This window comes from Herpailurus yagouaroundi, unplaced genomic scaffold, assembly GCF_014898765.1.
Source record: "Herpailurus yagouaroundi ecotype Mexico unplaced genomic scaffold, PumYag 67209, whole genome shotgun sequence".
Taxonomy (NCBI): Eukaryota; Metazoa; Chordata; class Mammalia; order Carnivora; family Felidae; genus Herpailurus; species Herpailurus yagouaroundi.
This window is the reverse complement of record NW_024420049.1, coordinates 38,096-53,608: the sequence shown is the minus strand read 5'-3', so window position 1 is coordinate 53,608 and position 15,513 is coordinate 38,096. Positions and strand designations below refer to the sequence as shown.

The 15,513-nt window shown below is 50.4% G+C and overlaps 1 protein-coding gene across 1 annotated transcript in view; it reads left to right on the top strand.

Moving 5' to 3' along the window:
- Positions 1 to 7,272: 7,272 nt before the first annotated feature.
- Positions 7,273 to 15,513, top strand: part of GAB3 (GRB2 associated binding protein 3) — a 42,049-nt gene continuing 33,808 nt past the window's right edge. The window contains exons 1-4 of the mRNA XM_040467118.1: positions 7,273 to 7,467; positions 8,781 to 9,153; positions 11,460 to 11,676; positions 12,326 to 12,804. Of these exons, the coding sequence (XP_040323052.1) occupies positions 7,273 to 7,467; positions 8,781 to 9,153; positions 11,460 to 11,676; positions 12,326 to 12,804 (1,264 nt within the window). The remainder of the gene's footprint in view (positions 7,468 to 8,780; positions 9,154 to 11,459; positions 11,677 to 12,325; positions 12,805 to 15,513) is intronic.

Genomic DNA, 15,513 nt, shown 5'->3' with positions numbered 1-15,513 from the left:
CTTCTTAAGTTATAGAGTGTTGTTTAAAACATTTTTTTAATGTCTGTTTATTTTTGAGAGGCAGAGACAGACAGTGCCGGCAGGGGATGGGCAGGGAGAGAGGGGGACACAGAATCCAAAGCAGGCTCCAGGCTCCACACTGCCAGCACAGAGCCAGACATGGGACTCGAACTCACGAACTGAGAGATCATGACCTGAGACAAAGTCGGACGCTTCACCGACTGAGCCACGCAGGCTTCCCAAGTTACAGAGTGTTCTTGAACACCGAAGGGGGAGTGATGAAACTTGCATTAATGAACAAGACACTTCCTGTTCTGGAAAAATTCACTGCTTTGAGCACTTCACAGGATTATGAATAAAAGTTGATAAACTGGTAAGAGAAAGGAATGCCATTGGTGGCAGCTCCTGTGCCGCTGTCCCACGCAGAGCACTCCGAGCAGTCGGTACCACATTGCACAGTGACGGTGTCTGCGCATTTGTAAACCAGAGCCTGCCGTTCAGCGTGGAGGCCTCCCTCCGTTGTGGTCACGTGCCCTTGGTGGGCCGGGACTAGCAATTCCGCGTCTTCCACCGGCTGGTGCCACCGCTCCAGCTTCACCGACTGTCGCTCCTACCCTCTCGGCGGTTGCAAATTCATCCACGCAGCACATCCCATCTGTGCACCAGGCCCACGAGACCACCGTGAGCATTGTAGAAGCGGAGCCTGCATCTTAGTTCTCTCTGTCCCCAGCACGCTTCCCGTTCGGTGACTGTAAGTGTGGACACACGTGGAGTGAAGGCAAGCATGTTTTGTGCACACCCCCTCTGCCAGCTTTCTGTACTCTCTTCTTTTGGGTTGAGGATGTTTTTGTAAGCTTATTTAGAAACATCATTAGATCCCCAGGAGGCTGGTGGCCTTCTGTTGTTCCCCTAGTGTCTCTATCTTACACAACCAATAAATGACATCGGGAACATCCGAGAGCTGCTGCAGGCTTCCCCTGTCACACACGCACACGCGCGCCTGTGTGCGCATCAGTGCACTTTCATCAGCCGTAGTTTCGCGTGACCACCACCGCTGTCAGTATGTAGATCTGTTCCAACACAGGGGTCCTTCCCATTCCCCCTTCACGGCCACAGCGCTAGTCTGTCCGTTGCGCCACAAGCCCACATCAACAATGCTCTGCAGGTACTTCAGGGACCAGCAATACCGAAGGGTCGAAACCTAGCTCCCAGTGCAGCCACATGGAGGTCCTGTTCCTTCAGCCTGACTTGGGAAGCCTGGCTGCGAAGGCAGGTTGTGGACCCGTCCTGTGTGTATGTGGAGGAAATGATTTCATAGCTTTGGGATTTCACCACTGCAGAGGGGGCAGGGGGCCAATTCCGCCGAAACAAAGGGACAGTAATCACTCTGGCCAGAAAAGCAGTTTAAACCAGAGGTGTCTCTTTACAGCCTTGGAGACTTTCAGGATGTTTCTCCGTTCATTTCAGTGTTTTTTGACAGTGGACATAATCCAGACAGGCCACTTCAATTTTATGGGAGTGAATTCTGGAGCACAAGAAGTGAAATTTCTATAACCTGGCCAGGTTTATCTCACTTTGCAAGTAAAACCGAGCGCACAAATCAAATGTTCAGACTTCTAAGGTGTCTCCTTCGTAAACTCCAACCTTGATAATCTGTCTCAATAGCTGATAAAAGCTCATGTTAGGTTTGCTTAACTGATCACTTTCACACCCCAGTTTAATCCCAAACAGGCCGCTGCAGTGTCTGGATAGAGCATTTACTGTGTTTGATTTAAAAGTCTGGTACCAAGCCTTGTGTGACTGCCTCGCGTCCAGCTTAGAGGTCGCATCTGCCTGGTTCACCATCACATCCCAGTCTCTTGCCGCATAAATGTGTCATGAGTGAATCTTGGTGATTAGGTTTGTTATGAACCCACAAAAATAGTCATTTTTTCTCAAGACTAGTATTTTTAAGTTGATTATTTATTTTGAGGGAGAGAGAAAGAGAACGTGCAAGTGGAGGAGAGACAGGGAGAGAGATAATCCCAAGCAGGCTCCCCTGTGAGTGCAGAGCCCCACGTGGGGCTCAATCCTACGAACCATGAGATCATGACCTGAGTAGAAATCAAGAGTTGGACGCTTAACTGACTGAGGCCCCTCTAGGCGCCCCTCTCAAGAGTAATATTGTATATATTTTTAAACTTTATCTATCTTAAAAAAAATTTGTTTAACGTTTAGTTATAATTTTTGGGAGAGAGAGACAGAGCGTGAGCCGGGAAGGGGCAGAGAGAGAGGGAGACACAGAATTAGAAGCAGGCTCCAGGCTCTGAGCTGTCAGCACAGAGCCCGATGCGGGGCTTGAACCCACGAACCGCGAGATCATGACCTGAGCCGAAGTCGGACGCTTAACCAACTGAGCCACCCAGGTGCCCTGCCAACCACATTCTTCCTGAGCTTCTGTGAATAATTAGGCCATGTTTGTTAGTCTTGATCATTCCAAGGCTTCTTGTTAAGCTTTCTTTGGGCAAGTCTAGAGCACCTCCACTCCAGGGCTGGTTTGGCCTATTCCAATTCTAAGCTGTGGCCTTTCCAGAGTCTCTCCTGAGTGTTTCAGGTTTTTCCACTCTAACTGGTCGGAAGTCAGACATGTCCCAGCCCTGGTAGGTGTTCAGTTCGTGGGTCCCTGGTCGTTGTTTTGGGATTTGTGTTTCGGTTCACCTCATGGAGTTTCACTGTACATGTGCTGTCATTAGTACGGGTCTTGTGGAGCGGTTCCTCTGTAGGCTTCTGGAACTCTTTCCTTACGTAGCTTCATCCTCTCTGGCCCTGTTCCCTGCAAATTTCAGCCACCTCAACCATCCAGAATTTTTATCTCTGTCTTCTCAACTCTGCAAGACTGCTGTGCTCTGTTTAGGACCCCCTCCCCTCACTGTCATGGTCTAGAAATGGGCCTGGAAGCCGAAAGCCAGGATGGTCTATGGGCTTAGCTCTTTCGTTTCTCTTCTTGTACCGGTCACAGCCCTGCACTGACTGTCGTCCAGTGTCTAAAAGCACTCGTTGCATCTACTTGGTCTAGTTGGTTTCATGGGTAGGGGGTAAGTTCAGTGCCAGTTCTACACTGGTGTGGCTGGAAGTGGAGTGATTCGAATGTGTACCAACGGTTGAGGAACACATCCGTTTGCTGGATGTGTTTGCTGCTGTGACAAAGTGCCAGAGGTTGGGTGGCTTAAACAACAGCAATGTATTGTCTTACGATTTAAGAAGCTAGAAGTCTGGGATCAAGATGTCGGCAGGGCCGGGAGGAAGGATCCATCCCAGGCGTCTCTCCTGGCTGATTAGCTGGCCGATAGCCATCTTCCCTCTCTGCCTCGTTGTGATATATTCCTTCTATGCATGTGTGCACATTTTCCCCTTAGCTCCCACACTAATAGCGTCATTTTAACTTGCTAAAGATTCTGTCTCCAAATCCAGTCACACTCTGAGGTCCAGGGGGTTGGGACTTCAGCATGTGAATGGGGGGTGGGGGGACCTAACTCAACCCATCCCAGGGAAGTTGAGATTCCACCCCAGGCTCGCTGGCACTTGGGCTTTTCTTTGACCCGGCGGGTCACTGTCTACCAAGAACCAAACTACGAGGTGTTTGTAAATTACGAAGTCAGCAAGTTGGGTTGGTTTAAGAGGAGAACAACACATAGCTTTTAGTCTTAGAAAGATGAGATTCAATTATTCCTTTAACACTTCCCTACAGATGAGCAGGCTTGTGATCCAGACTCACCCTTCTGGAGGAGGTCAGTTTTAACCTTTCTCAGATTCGAGGAATGAGCACAAACACTTTTCCACAAGGTTACAGGATGTTGCAGGTTTTTCTTGTTGGAGATGATACTCACGGGGTGGTAATGAGTCAGCTTGGTGGCTGTGGCAGGAAAGGCTCATGGGAAACAGATTTTTGGTTATCAGAGGTAGAAAAGCCCTCAGAACCATTGGTGCATGGGTTGCGGGGGTGGGGTGGGGGGGGGGGGGGGGTATGCACTCCACAGGGGAGAAAGTTTCCCCAGGGCAAGCAGTGCCTTGTGCCCTGGTAACACACAGCCCCATCATCATTTTATAAGTTACTTTCAAATTGATAATGTTTCTCTGTCCATTTGTCGTGGCTTCGCCGCAATCACAGCACACGGGAGGCAGGCCAGGGCATACTGGCTCCGTTTACACGTGCCGAGGTTCGCAGCGGTCAAGTGCTCAAGGCCGCCCAGAAAGTGAGAAGCAGCATCAGAATTCAAAAGGAACCCCTTTTTTTATACTCCATTTCTCTGTGAAGATGAGCATGTCCTGCACCGAGGGGATCTGAAAAGCAAAATCACCGTGCACACAATTAGCCACAATTATGAATAACTTATAAAATGATGATGGCGCTGCTTCTGGGACGTGTGCAGTGGAGGAGGTCCAAGGGGAGGGGGCGGACTTCAGGGCAGCCGTGGAAGCTAGCGGTCCTGCACTTGTGAAAGGTAAAGAGGTCCTCTGTGAGTTCACCAGTCCTCCAGCATCCTTCCACCTGTTGTGCACAGTGCCTGGCACACAGTAGGTACTTAATAACTGTTTATTGAGTGGGGGTGGCTGGGGGACTCAGCCGGTTAGGCATCTGACTCTTGGGTTCAGCTCAGCTCATGATCTCCCGGTTCTAGAGTCCCAGCCCCAAGTTGCGCTCTGTGCTGACAGTGCGGTGCCTGCTTGGGATTCTGTCTCCTCTCTCTCTGCCCCTGCCCCGTGCACTCTCTCTCGTAAAAGAAAGCACAAACCTAGCAACCCACATAAAACACATATGTGGCTTGTGAATTATTATTATTATTAGCTGAGCCCTCGGTAGAAGCCCTCTTGTCACCAAAAGGATTTTAAACCAATTCACTCAGATGAACGTCCCCTAGGCACTATGATATAAAGTTTTCATCTCCTGGGTAGTCTGCCCCCCTTTTTCTTATTGTTTATGTGTGGAGGAACGTGGGCCTTTGAGACGTCGGATCTCCCCCCGGGTCGGCCTGTGGTCGATCACACCCTCGTGCCATTTCGCTTCCTGAGCCAGCAAGTGTTGGTGCCTCATGCCTATAGCTGCTGATTCACAGGGGTGGCAAAATGGGGATATTCGAATTCTGTCCTTTATTTTCCTTTATGGGTCAGAACGCATTTATAAACAGGTGTTTGCCTTCATCTTCCCAGTGGGACGGCTTGTCGAGGAAGGGCAGCATAGTGATCGATTCTTTCCCTTTGTTTACCTGTTTGCATGATTAATGTCTTGGAACCGTTTCACTGTCTCTTTTTAAAAGAGTTTATTTATTTTGAGGAGGAGAGAGAGAGAGAAGCGGAGATGGGGAGGGGCAAACAGAGAGAGAATCCTCAGCAAACTCTGCACTGTCAGCACGGAGCCCAACGAGGGGCTGGAAATCACAAACCGTGAGATCATGACCTGAGGCCAAATCAAGAGTAGGATGCTCAACTGACTGAGCCACCCAGGCGCCCGTCTTTAAGTTTACTTTTGAGAAATGTCAACATGCAACATGGGGCTTGAACTCATGATCCAGGCTGAGGCAGCCCGATGCCCCACGCTGTTTTATTGTAAAGAGCCTCACTTTTGCGCGGGCCGGCTGCCTTCAGGGCCTTTGTCATGTGCACACCTGGAAAGTGCACGACACACCTGGGGCCATGGCTCGACGTCGTCGGTACAGACAGTGCTCCCAGGGGCCTGGCTTCTGCCTTTATTGGGGTCAAGGGGGGTGCGTAGGGTTTCAGGGGCCAGCTCTTGGGGAGTTTGACGCACAAGCGTGTGGAGAGAAAAAACAAGGGACCCAAACGGTCAGCTGAGATGTGTACAGTCAAGTCGCCTGGGTGGGGTCAGGGGACCTGCTCCGGGTGCAGTGGCGGGCTCGCCACACGCCCTTGGTGATGGTGTCTCTGCGGCGGACGCCTCGGCAGCCCGAGCGGCGGCCAGACACTTGCAAGCAATTGTAGCGGAAGCCTTTCCACTAGCTGCTTCCTGGGCCCTTCTTCAGCCTTGGCTTCCCCACCACTTCCTCCTGGAAGCTTCCCTGGGCCCCGCAATCGCATGTGTCTTTTGTGCGTCCCCAGAGAATTTTGGCTTTCCGTGACCATAGGACTCACCTCCCGGACTGCAATCGTCTGTTTATGCCTCTGCCCACTTCCCCTGCCCCCCACGGCCCTGTGCCCTGGTCCCCTCTGTTTTCCCGGTGCCCACATGGTGTCAGCATATGAGCGGGCCACTGGGAGATGGCTGTTGAACAAATGAGTGACATTCAGACACGACCATGTCATTCTCCTCTTGCGCTCATGCTGTTCCCAGCCGACCCTCCGCCCGTGCAGCCACTGCCACGGCTTGAGATCCCTTCCCCACCCTGGCTCTCCCCCAATTCTCTGTCTCCATCATCGGGCAGGATGCACAGCGATTCTTGCTATTACTTTTATCCCCCCCAAACTGCTCTTAAAGGGTGAGAAATCTGTTCCCATAAAACTAAGAACAATTAAGTTGACACTTGGTTCTGCACTCCGTTTGACTTCCTCTTTTAGAATCAGTTTGGGGAAGTACAACAAAGTTCCTGTTCACATTTCCCTACCACAGTAGCCTTTGGAAAGTTCGGGCTGCCCCAGGCTCCCCGTGGAAGCTTTCCTTAGTGGGTACACATGGCATTCCCTTGTCCCCTGGACCCTTCCCTGGGCCTGCCCTGCATCCCTGTTTGCCCGATTTCCCATCCCCCCATGTTCCGAACTGCAGAGTGACACTTGAGCACTTCTGTTCAGTGGCTTTACCTCATCTGATGCCATGTTTCTGCAACAGGAGTTTATTGAATCGTGCATTTTCCTGTCTTTCCTGAATCATCCCCATGAGCACACAAACGTGCTGTTATGTTTCTAATCTTTGACGATGAGGGCTTAATCGCACCGCTCTGTCCCTGTTCTGAGTGGCCAAACCTCGCCTCAGAGAGGCGAAAGCAAGGCCGGGCGCACCTGCCAAGTGCCTGTTCCCTCCTTGTCCATTGCCGCAGCCTCACAGGGGTTTTCGGAGGCGTAACGGTAGATCTCTTGTGATGACTGGCCTTTCCCCTGTCGGCGCTTGATTGGGTTCTCTGCTGCCTCGGGTCTCCGGTTCCCTGGGCAGTGAGGGAGCTGAGAACTCTCCCAGATGGTGGCCTGTCGTTCTACAGGGGTCTCTTGGTCTCAGCTGGTGGCTTTATAAATGCATCAGGCCCAAGAAGCTAGAGATAGAAAGGACTTCCTGTCCCAGTGGTCACCATGCCTCCTGGCAGAAGCCCGCACTTCCTGCTGTCGCACACAGCACCGCTCAGAAGAGCTAACCACAGCTATAAATCTGCCCCTTGCACTTGCCAACTGCAGCATCAAGTGTCTCCGCCGGAAAACAGCCCCGCCGTCGGCCTGCTCCCCTGGTCTGTGTCTGGTTCTCCACAGCAGAACACGGGGTGCCCTAATGTAACCAAATGGACGGCTTTTTAAAAAATTTTTTTAATGTTTTTATTTATTTTTGAGACAGAGCATGAGCAGGGAGGGGCAGAGAGAGGGGGAGACACAGAATCCGAAGCGGGCTCCAGGCTCCGAGCTGTCAGCACAGAGCCCAGTGCGGGGCTCGAACCCACGAACCGCGAGATCGTGACCTGAGCCGAAGTCGGACGCTCAACCAGCTGAGCCACCCAGGCGCCCTGAAAATGGACGGCTTTGAGGAAGGGCCTTACTTCCTTCTCCCTGGCTTCAGGAGATGGCGGGGAAGTTAACAGCGAAGACTCCTTGGAATGGCAGGGCCATGGTCAATTGCAGATACGTCTTTTCCTAGGTCTCATACCCAAGGAGGCAGCTCATTCCAGGTCAGGGGACAGTGGGGACTGAGGAGCTCCAGGGGCATGCAAAGCCATCTTCCCACCTCCCGGTGCTGGTTTCTCTGGAGCATCATTCTCTTTTTTGGGTGTGGATCAGGTGAAGCGTGATCATTTTACCTCAATGCTTGGCTCTCTCCTTTCAGCTGTCATAGTGCTTGTCAGCAGGCTGGGAGAGCTTAAGCCACATGGTTCCTGCCCTGCACCTCCCCCCCGCCCGCCTGGATGACAAGCAAACAACACCTAGTTTCCAATGCCCCCTAGGACATCCCGATTTTTGGGACACACTGTGGTTTAGGACGGAATGCTGGCTACACTCCTCCTCTTGACTGTTTTACTCCACATTCGTTACTCTGAACCTCAGTGTTCTCAGACATAAAATGTACACACAGAGAAAACAATTACCTTTCCCACAGGATAGTTTTGGAGCTTCAATGAGTTATGGTAAAGCAGTTGGGAGTTACAGAAAGATGGTCAGAAACTTCAGATGATGGTAATCCTCTCTCCTCTCAAATGTGTATGATTTTTCTTTTCTTGTTGAGCAATTCTCTAGAAGTTAAATAATGTTAGCCAATACCCACAACGGTGGGCACTCACGATTTGTACCTGATTTTTGCGTCCAGTCTTGGCTTTGGGATTCACATAGATAGTGCTAAGAAGGCTTTCTTCTCATTCGTTACTAAGTTTTTTTCTTTTGTAAGCATGAACACATGTGCATTGATGTGACACTCCTCAGCTGCATCAGTTGGGATGATTGTATAGATCTGCAGTCCCCAGTGACGAGCCATCCTTAAAATCATTGAATAAAGGGGCTTGTACATGGTGTACTAGCTATTTAATGCAAAGCTGGGTGGACATTGCATTTCACCGTTAGGGTGGTCGATCTGCTTCTCTGCTGTCCTTGTCACGAAACAGGTTCTCGGCAGAGCTGGAGAAGCCCATGCCGTGGGTCCGGTAACTTCTTGTCGAATTGCCTCCCTGCAGGCCTGGCGCAAGCGCTGGTTCGTCCTCCGGCGGGGCCGCATGAGCGGCAGCCCGGACGTCTTGGAGTACTACAGGACCAAGCACTCGAGCAAGCCCATCCGTGTGATCGACCTCAGCGAGTGTGCAGTGTGCAAGCACGTGGGCCCCGGCTTCGTCCGGAAGGAATTTCAGAATAACTTCGTGTTCATTGTCAAGACCGCTTTGCGTACATTCTATCTGGTGGCTAAGACCGAAGTAGAAATGCTGGTGTGGGTGTACAGCATCAGTCAGGTCTGCAACTTCGGCCAACTGGAGGATGGTGCGGGTGAGAGCAGGGCCGGGGTTCCCGTGAGCCGGGGGCGGCCTGGGGCATGTGATGCACCCTGGAGCACTTCTGCGGGAAAACACATCACGATGCCAAGCCCACCTCCTCAAGGGTATTCGGACGGGCTCCTCGATATCAGAATTGTTCCCACAAAGTACGGTTCTAGAAGCTGCTTCCTTTCACCTGGTTCTAGGTTTCAGGCCCCAGTGTGCACACACTGAGCATGACAAGTGACTTTGGTGGCCTTGAAGCCACTCCGTAGCTTTTGCAGTAAAAGTAGAATGTGGGTGAGGATGTCCCGTAGGGCTCTGAGTTTCCCCATGCTGTTGCGGCTGCTGATTTCCCAGAAATATTAAATACTACTGTTTTTCCAACATTCATGGAAGTCTAGCTTTTCTGTTGTCTAGTGGGTTGTTCTGCACTGGATGCTAGAACGGAACTCATAGGCAGGGAAGAATTTGTCCTGTCTCCAATTGTCTCAAGGTCAGCTCAGGGCAAGTTAGCTCTGACCTTGCTCTGGGCTACGTCTGGGTTCTTTCTCCTGTTCGCTCTCTCTGTCGCTCACTCTCTCGCTCTCATACAGATGCACGCACACATAGTGTCCTTTCTATGTAATATACTGGCTGTACTGCATCTAGGGTTACAATCCACTCACCTTCATGGACTTTGCTGTTGAGCCCCTGGCATCATTGCACCACGCCCTGATCCTCAACCTGTGCGACCTTGAATCTGACTTCTTCTAGCACGTTAGTCTGGTAGACAAAACCTCAGTCCTAGATTCCACAGCTGACAGCATTACTGTGTGCTGATCCCCTGCCGCTGAAACATGCCTCACACCGCTAGGTGGCGGTGGAGAGCCCGTCCGGTTCTCTTGGATGGCACAGAAGGGTGTGCTTCCTGAGGACAAAGTGATGATGATGGCAAGCTTACTTGCAAAGCTGCAGCGAATCCTTCCTGGCTGGCGTCCAACAGTGAGCACACAAGCAGAGCCTCCCTGACCAACTCTGCCTGGCTCGCCACTCACTCTTCGCCGCCCTCGTCCCTACCTTCAGCCCAAGCCAGATCCGTATTCATGTGCCACATTACACGCCTCTTCCGTGTCTTTCCTCATCCAGGAGTTACCCGAAAACAGATAGGTAACACGTGTCCTAGTATCCAAAGACGAACAGGAACGAGTCAGGCACTGGGCAGAAGATGGAAGGTTCTGGTATGAAGTTGGAGGAAGCCAGAAACCACCCCCTATGACCTTTATCATTCCCTGTAGCCCCCCGCCTTAGTTTTTAGAAGGTCGTAAGAGCAGAGTCCTCTCCATCTGAGAACCATGCCCGAAGGGCTTTCTTGTGGCTTCTCGCATAAAGTGTTTGGTTCCACATGCGACAACCATAGGTAGTCAACACATCGTGAGTACTCTGGCCAGGAACTCTGTTACATGCTTTTGTGTATTAACTCATCTTATCCCCAGACCGATTTTGTGGCATGTGTACTATTAGCATCTCCACTTTGCAAAGAAGGAAACTTGCAGTCAGCAGGTAACTTAACCAGAGTCTCAACAGCTAGATAGTAGAGCCTGGACTTGAACTCAGGCAGTTCTGGGCCACTCTGACTCAGGAATCCAGAACGTCTGCCAACTTGGTTCAAAGGGGAAGTAAAAGCAGCCTTTTCACTGGAAGTTTCTGAATGTCGCGCTTCTTGAGAAATGCTGGCTTTACCAGCCATCACACTCTATTTCTTTCTTTTCTCTTCCTTACACATCGTTGACGGTATTATTTATTTATGTTTTATTTGTCTGTCTCCTCTAATGGGCTGTAGATTCCAGTGAGGGCAGGGTCTTTGTCTCGGCAGAGTTAGAACAGTTCTGGGCACATAGTAGGTGCAATAGTAGATATTCTCTGTGGACATAGACATGTATATCTATATGCACACATACATGTATGCACGTGCGCATGTGTAAGTACATGCATATTTATTATGCATAAATGTACGTGCACGTATACGTATTTGTGGAGTGCATAAATAGTAACGCAGGTCTACGGCTGTGAGCTGTAAAGAAGCTGTGAGTGGACCCTGTTACCGCAGATTTTTAGGCCAAGAATGCTTGGCTTTTTTTACTCTTAATTGATTCAACACTTCTTTCTTGGAACATTGGCCTTCTTCCCCAGACATTGTTTATAGCTCGGGGAAATGGTCTCCTCCATCAGTACAAACACCAGCTGTGATTCCCATCTTCTATTTGGCTGTCGCCGGAGTTGTGAGTGAGTGCTAAAGCCGTTCTCAAACGTTAACCCAGGAAATGATTTCTCCGGCAGATTCTGTGGACAGCTTCTCGCGCATGCCCCCATCCCTGCAGCTAGCCCCTGCCAGCTTCCTGCCCGCGGCCCACGCCGTCAGCTCCTCCTTGCCGAGTGACAACCTGAGCACCAACACCGGTGCCACTGAGGAAAGCAGGAGTGAGTCCGAGTCTCTCTCCCTTCCTGATTATCTGATTCTGTCCGACTGTGAGACCGGAAGACCACGTCACACCAGGTATGCTCGTGTGCGCGTCTCTGCACGTTTGTGGAAGGTCCACCGCCTTCTCTGGCGAGCTCTGTCACGCACACAGTCTCCGTGTGCCCGACCGCTCAGGACACAGCAGCGCCTTCTAGCGGGCATGTCTCCCCTCGCCTCTTCCTGCTGCAGCCAAGGTGTAGGGACACGGGAGCCACGGTGAGGGATGAGTCCTGCATTCCAGCACTGTGGCTTTCCCACAAAGTTTCCAACCTCGCATTTTCCTACGTATCCCACACTGAGATGATGGCGAAAACCAACAAACCATTTTTTCCTGCATCCAAGGCCTGGTGAGGGTTGCAGAGGGAGAGAGGCCAGCGTGGGTTTTATCTATGGGTAGATGGCTTTTTTTTTTTTTTTAGTTTATTTGTTTGTTTTGAGAGAGAGAGCGAGAAAGAGTGGGAGGGGCGGAGAAAGAGAGAGACAGAATCCCAACCAGGCTCCGCTCTATCAGCGCAGAGCCCAACGTGGGGTTCGAACCCACAACCTGCGAGATCATGACTTGAGCCGAAATCAAGAGTCAGAGGCTCAACCCACTGAGCCACTCAGGCGCCCTGGCTTTCTTTTTCTGATTTCTGCCAGGGACTTGCTTCATTTCAGTCAAATTTATATGCTTTTCTTCCCTCAGTCTACCCACCAGATGTGATAGCTGGTCAAACTCAGACCGCTCGTTGGAACAGAGTTCATTTGATGACGTTTTTGTTGACTGCCTGCAGCCCGCGCCCCCCAGTAACTTGGTCCACCCCTCACGCCGTGGGAATGGATCTCAGAAGGTGCCTTCCACGAAGCCTCAGGCTGCCCTGATATGGAGTAGAGATATCAATGGGCCAGCCAAGGACCACTTCTCTTCGGCATTGCTGGAAACTTCCTTAAATCCCACCGTTCAGGTAGATAAAAACCAAGGTTCCTTGCCCTGTGTGGTAAAAGAACCAGACATTGTGTCCAACGTGCCACCGCCCCGCCCCCCTAAGCCAAGCCATCTCTCTGAACGGCACCAAGAAGAACAGGTCGTATGGAGTGGGCATGGCGGCACCAAGAAGCCAGAGTGCACTATGGCGGCGAGAAGAATCTCTCTCTCTGGTTTAGATAGCATGAGAACCTGGGAAGGTAAGTGTTGGATGCTCAACTCACGGTGAAGCCTGCCTCCTTTTACTCCTTGTGTCCACACGAGGGCACCGCAAGTGTCCGTTGCTCAAGCCGCGCCCGCCTCCAGTAGGGCCAGGCCATTGGTGGAAGCACGCAGCCCGAATGCTGGCAGTTCTCCTTCAAGCCCGGCCGCCGGCAGACACTTCGGTCTCGGTGGCTGCCGAAGGAAGTGGGAGCCCTTGTCCGTTAACCATGTCCCTGTCCACGTGACGGGCTTCCCGCCTGAGACGCAGCTCCTGGTGTTTGTTTGGAGTCACTCAGGGTCCCACTCTATACAGAAGCTGAGATCTTTTGCCTCAATTCAGCCAGATTCCGTTCTTTGGCCCTCACACGCATAGTGAGAACCGAGAGGGTAGACCCCAGCTCTTTGACTTTCCCACAATCCTGTCAACCCCATTCATCCCCCCACCTGACCTGTTCTTTCCAAGTGTCACCGGCTGGACGCTAGTGACGTAGCTGGGTACCAAGCTGTCAGCACCAAGGTAATGCTGACCCAGCCCTATCAGCTTGGTTTATTGGCATGCCCTCCTGGAGCCCTCTTTTGCCCTTTCCTGTCAAGCTGTTTATTCTGATGGAGTTGCCTTGCTTCCCCCTCCCCCTTCATCTCTCGCCACTTTCCCAACCAAATATAATCAAAAGAATCACTCCCACACTGCTACCAATGAGGTCCTATCTTAAAGGAATTATGCAAATTTCAGGAATACAAACTCATTTAAAATTGTAGAAATTTCTCGTTCTGACTGAGGAGCTAAGTCACTCTGGCAAAGACCTCCCCTAGTGTCCCTAGTGATGTGACCTTTACATGTTACTCCTTTTGGACAACCTCAACGATATGAGGACATGCAGAGTACACAAAGGGTCTTTCTTTACATTTTTTTAAACGTTTATTCATTTTTTTGAGAGAGAGAGACAGAGTGCGAGCAGGGGAGGGCAGAGAGAGGGAGACACAGAATCCGAAGTAGGCTCCAGGCTCTGAGTTGTCAGCCCACAGCCCAATGCGGGGCTCGAACTCACGAACCGTGAGACCATGACCTGAGCCGAAGTCAGACCCTTAACTGACTGAGCCACCCAGGCGCCCCGGGGTCCACAAAGGGTCTTAATGAGCTAATGTGTGAATGGTGGGCAGAAAGGGAAAGCTGAAAGACTACGTAAGCAGATTGTGGAAAGTGAAGTGACCAGACCAGTAGAATGATAGGATATGAAAATGAATCAAAAGTCTCAAGTTGAAGGGGTGCCTGGCTGGTTCAGTCAGTGGAGCGTGTGACTCTTGATCTCGGGGTTGTGAGTTAGAGCCCCAAGTTGGGTATAGAGATTACTTAAAAATAAAATCTTTAAAAAAACTCACATTGAAGAACAAAAATATTGATATAATTTAAAATTTCAACACATAAAACCATTAGGTTGTATTTTTTACATGAAGGCCAACAAAAAGCTAAAACTCATTAATATAGAGGTTTTGACCATGAAATAAAGACCAAAACAACAGTGATGGTTAGAAACAAAATGGATCCAATAAAGCAGAGGGAATACGTCAGATCAATTGTTCTGCCTTCCCCATTGAGGCCTGCCTGGAATCCAAGGTCGTGTGTGGCAAGGTTCATTACTGTTCACGTGGATATCTATCCAGTGACCCAGTGCCATTGATTGGAAAGGCCCTTGAATTCCCCACACTTTCCAGTGCCCCCTCTGTCACAAATGAAATGCTGCGTGTTGGGGGGTGGGGTTGCATCTCAGTTCTGCTTTCTCTCCCATTGGGCCCTGTGGTCCAGTCTGCACCAGTGTCACGCTCCCTTTGTTATTGACATTTCTGTATTGAAGTCTTCCTACCTGTTCTTAAAGAGTGCCATGCCTATTCTAGGCCAAGTTTAGAGTCAGCTGATCGCATTCCAAGCATACATACACAGATATATTGAGGATTTGAGGAGGACTGCATCGTATCTAAAGACCAGTTTGTGAAGATTTGGCACCTATACAATGTTGAGGTTTTCAATTCATGAAGAGGAAATATCCTTCTATTTATATAGGTTTATATAAGTCTTATTTGATTTCTGTCTATAATTTGATTGATACATTTTAGGGAAGCCTTGGGTATCTCTTATTAATGTGTTCCCATGTATTTCTTATTGAGAGAGAGAGAGAGAGAGAAAATCCCAAGCAGGCTCTGCACTGTCACCATGGAACCTGATGTGGAGCTTGAATTCATGAACTGCGAGATCATGACCTGAGCCTAAATCGAGTCAGAGGCTTAACTGACTGAGCCACCCAGGCACCCCTAGCTTTTCTTTTTTAAAAATACTTACCTATTTATTTTGAGAGAGAGACAAAGAGCAGGTGTGTGTGCACAAGCAGGGGAGGGGCAGAGAGAGAGAGAGAGAGAGAGAGAGAGAGAGAGAGAGAGAATCCCAAGCAGGCTCTGCACTGATGGGGCTCAATCTCTCAAACCATGAGATCATGACCTGAGCCAAGACCAAGAGTCAGACCCTTAACTGACTGAGCCCCCAGGTGCCCCTGTTATCTAGCTTTCCTAAACATGACCTGAGCTGAAGTCAGTCACTTAAGCAGCTGATCCACCCTAGCGCCCCCATTTCATCTTTTTTTTTTTAGATTTTTTTTTTTTAGTTATTTTTCACTGCTGTGTGTCAATCTCTCAAACCATGAGATCATGACCTG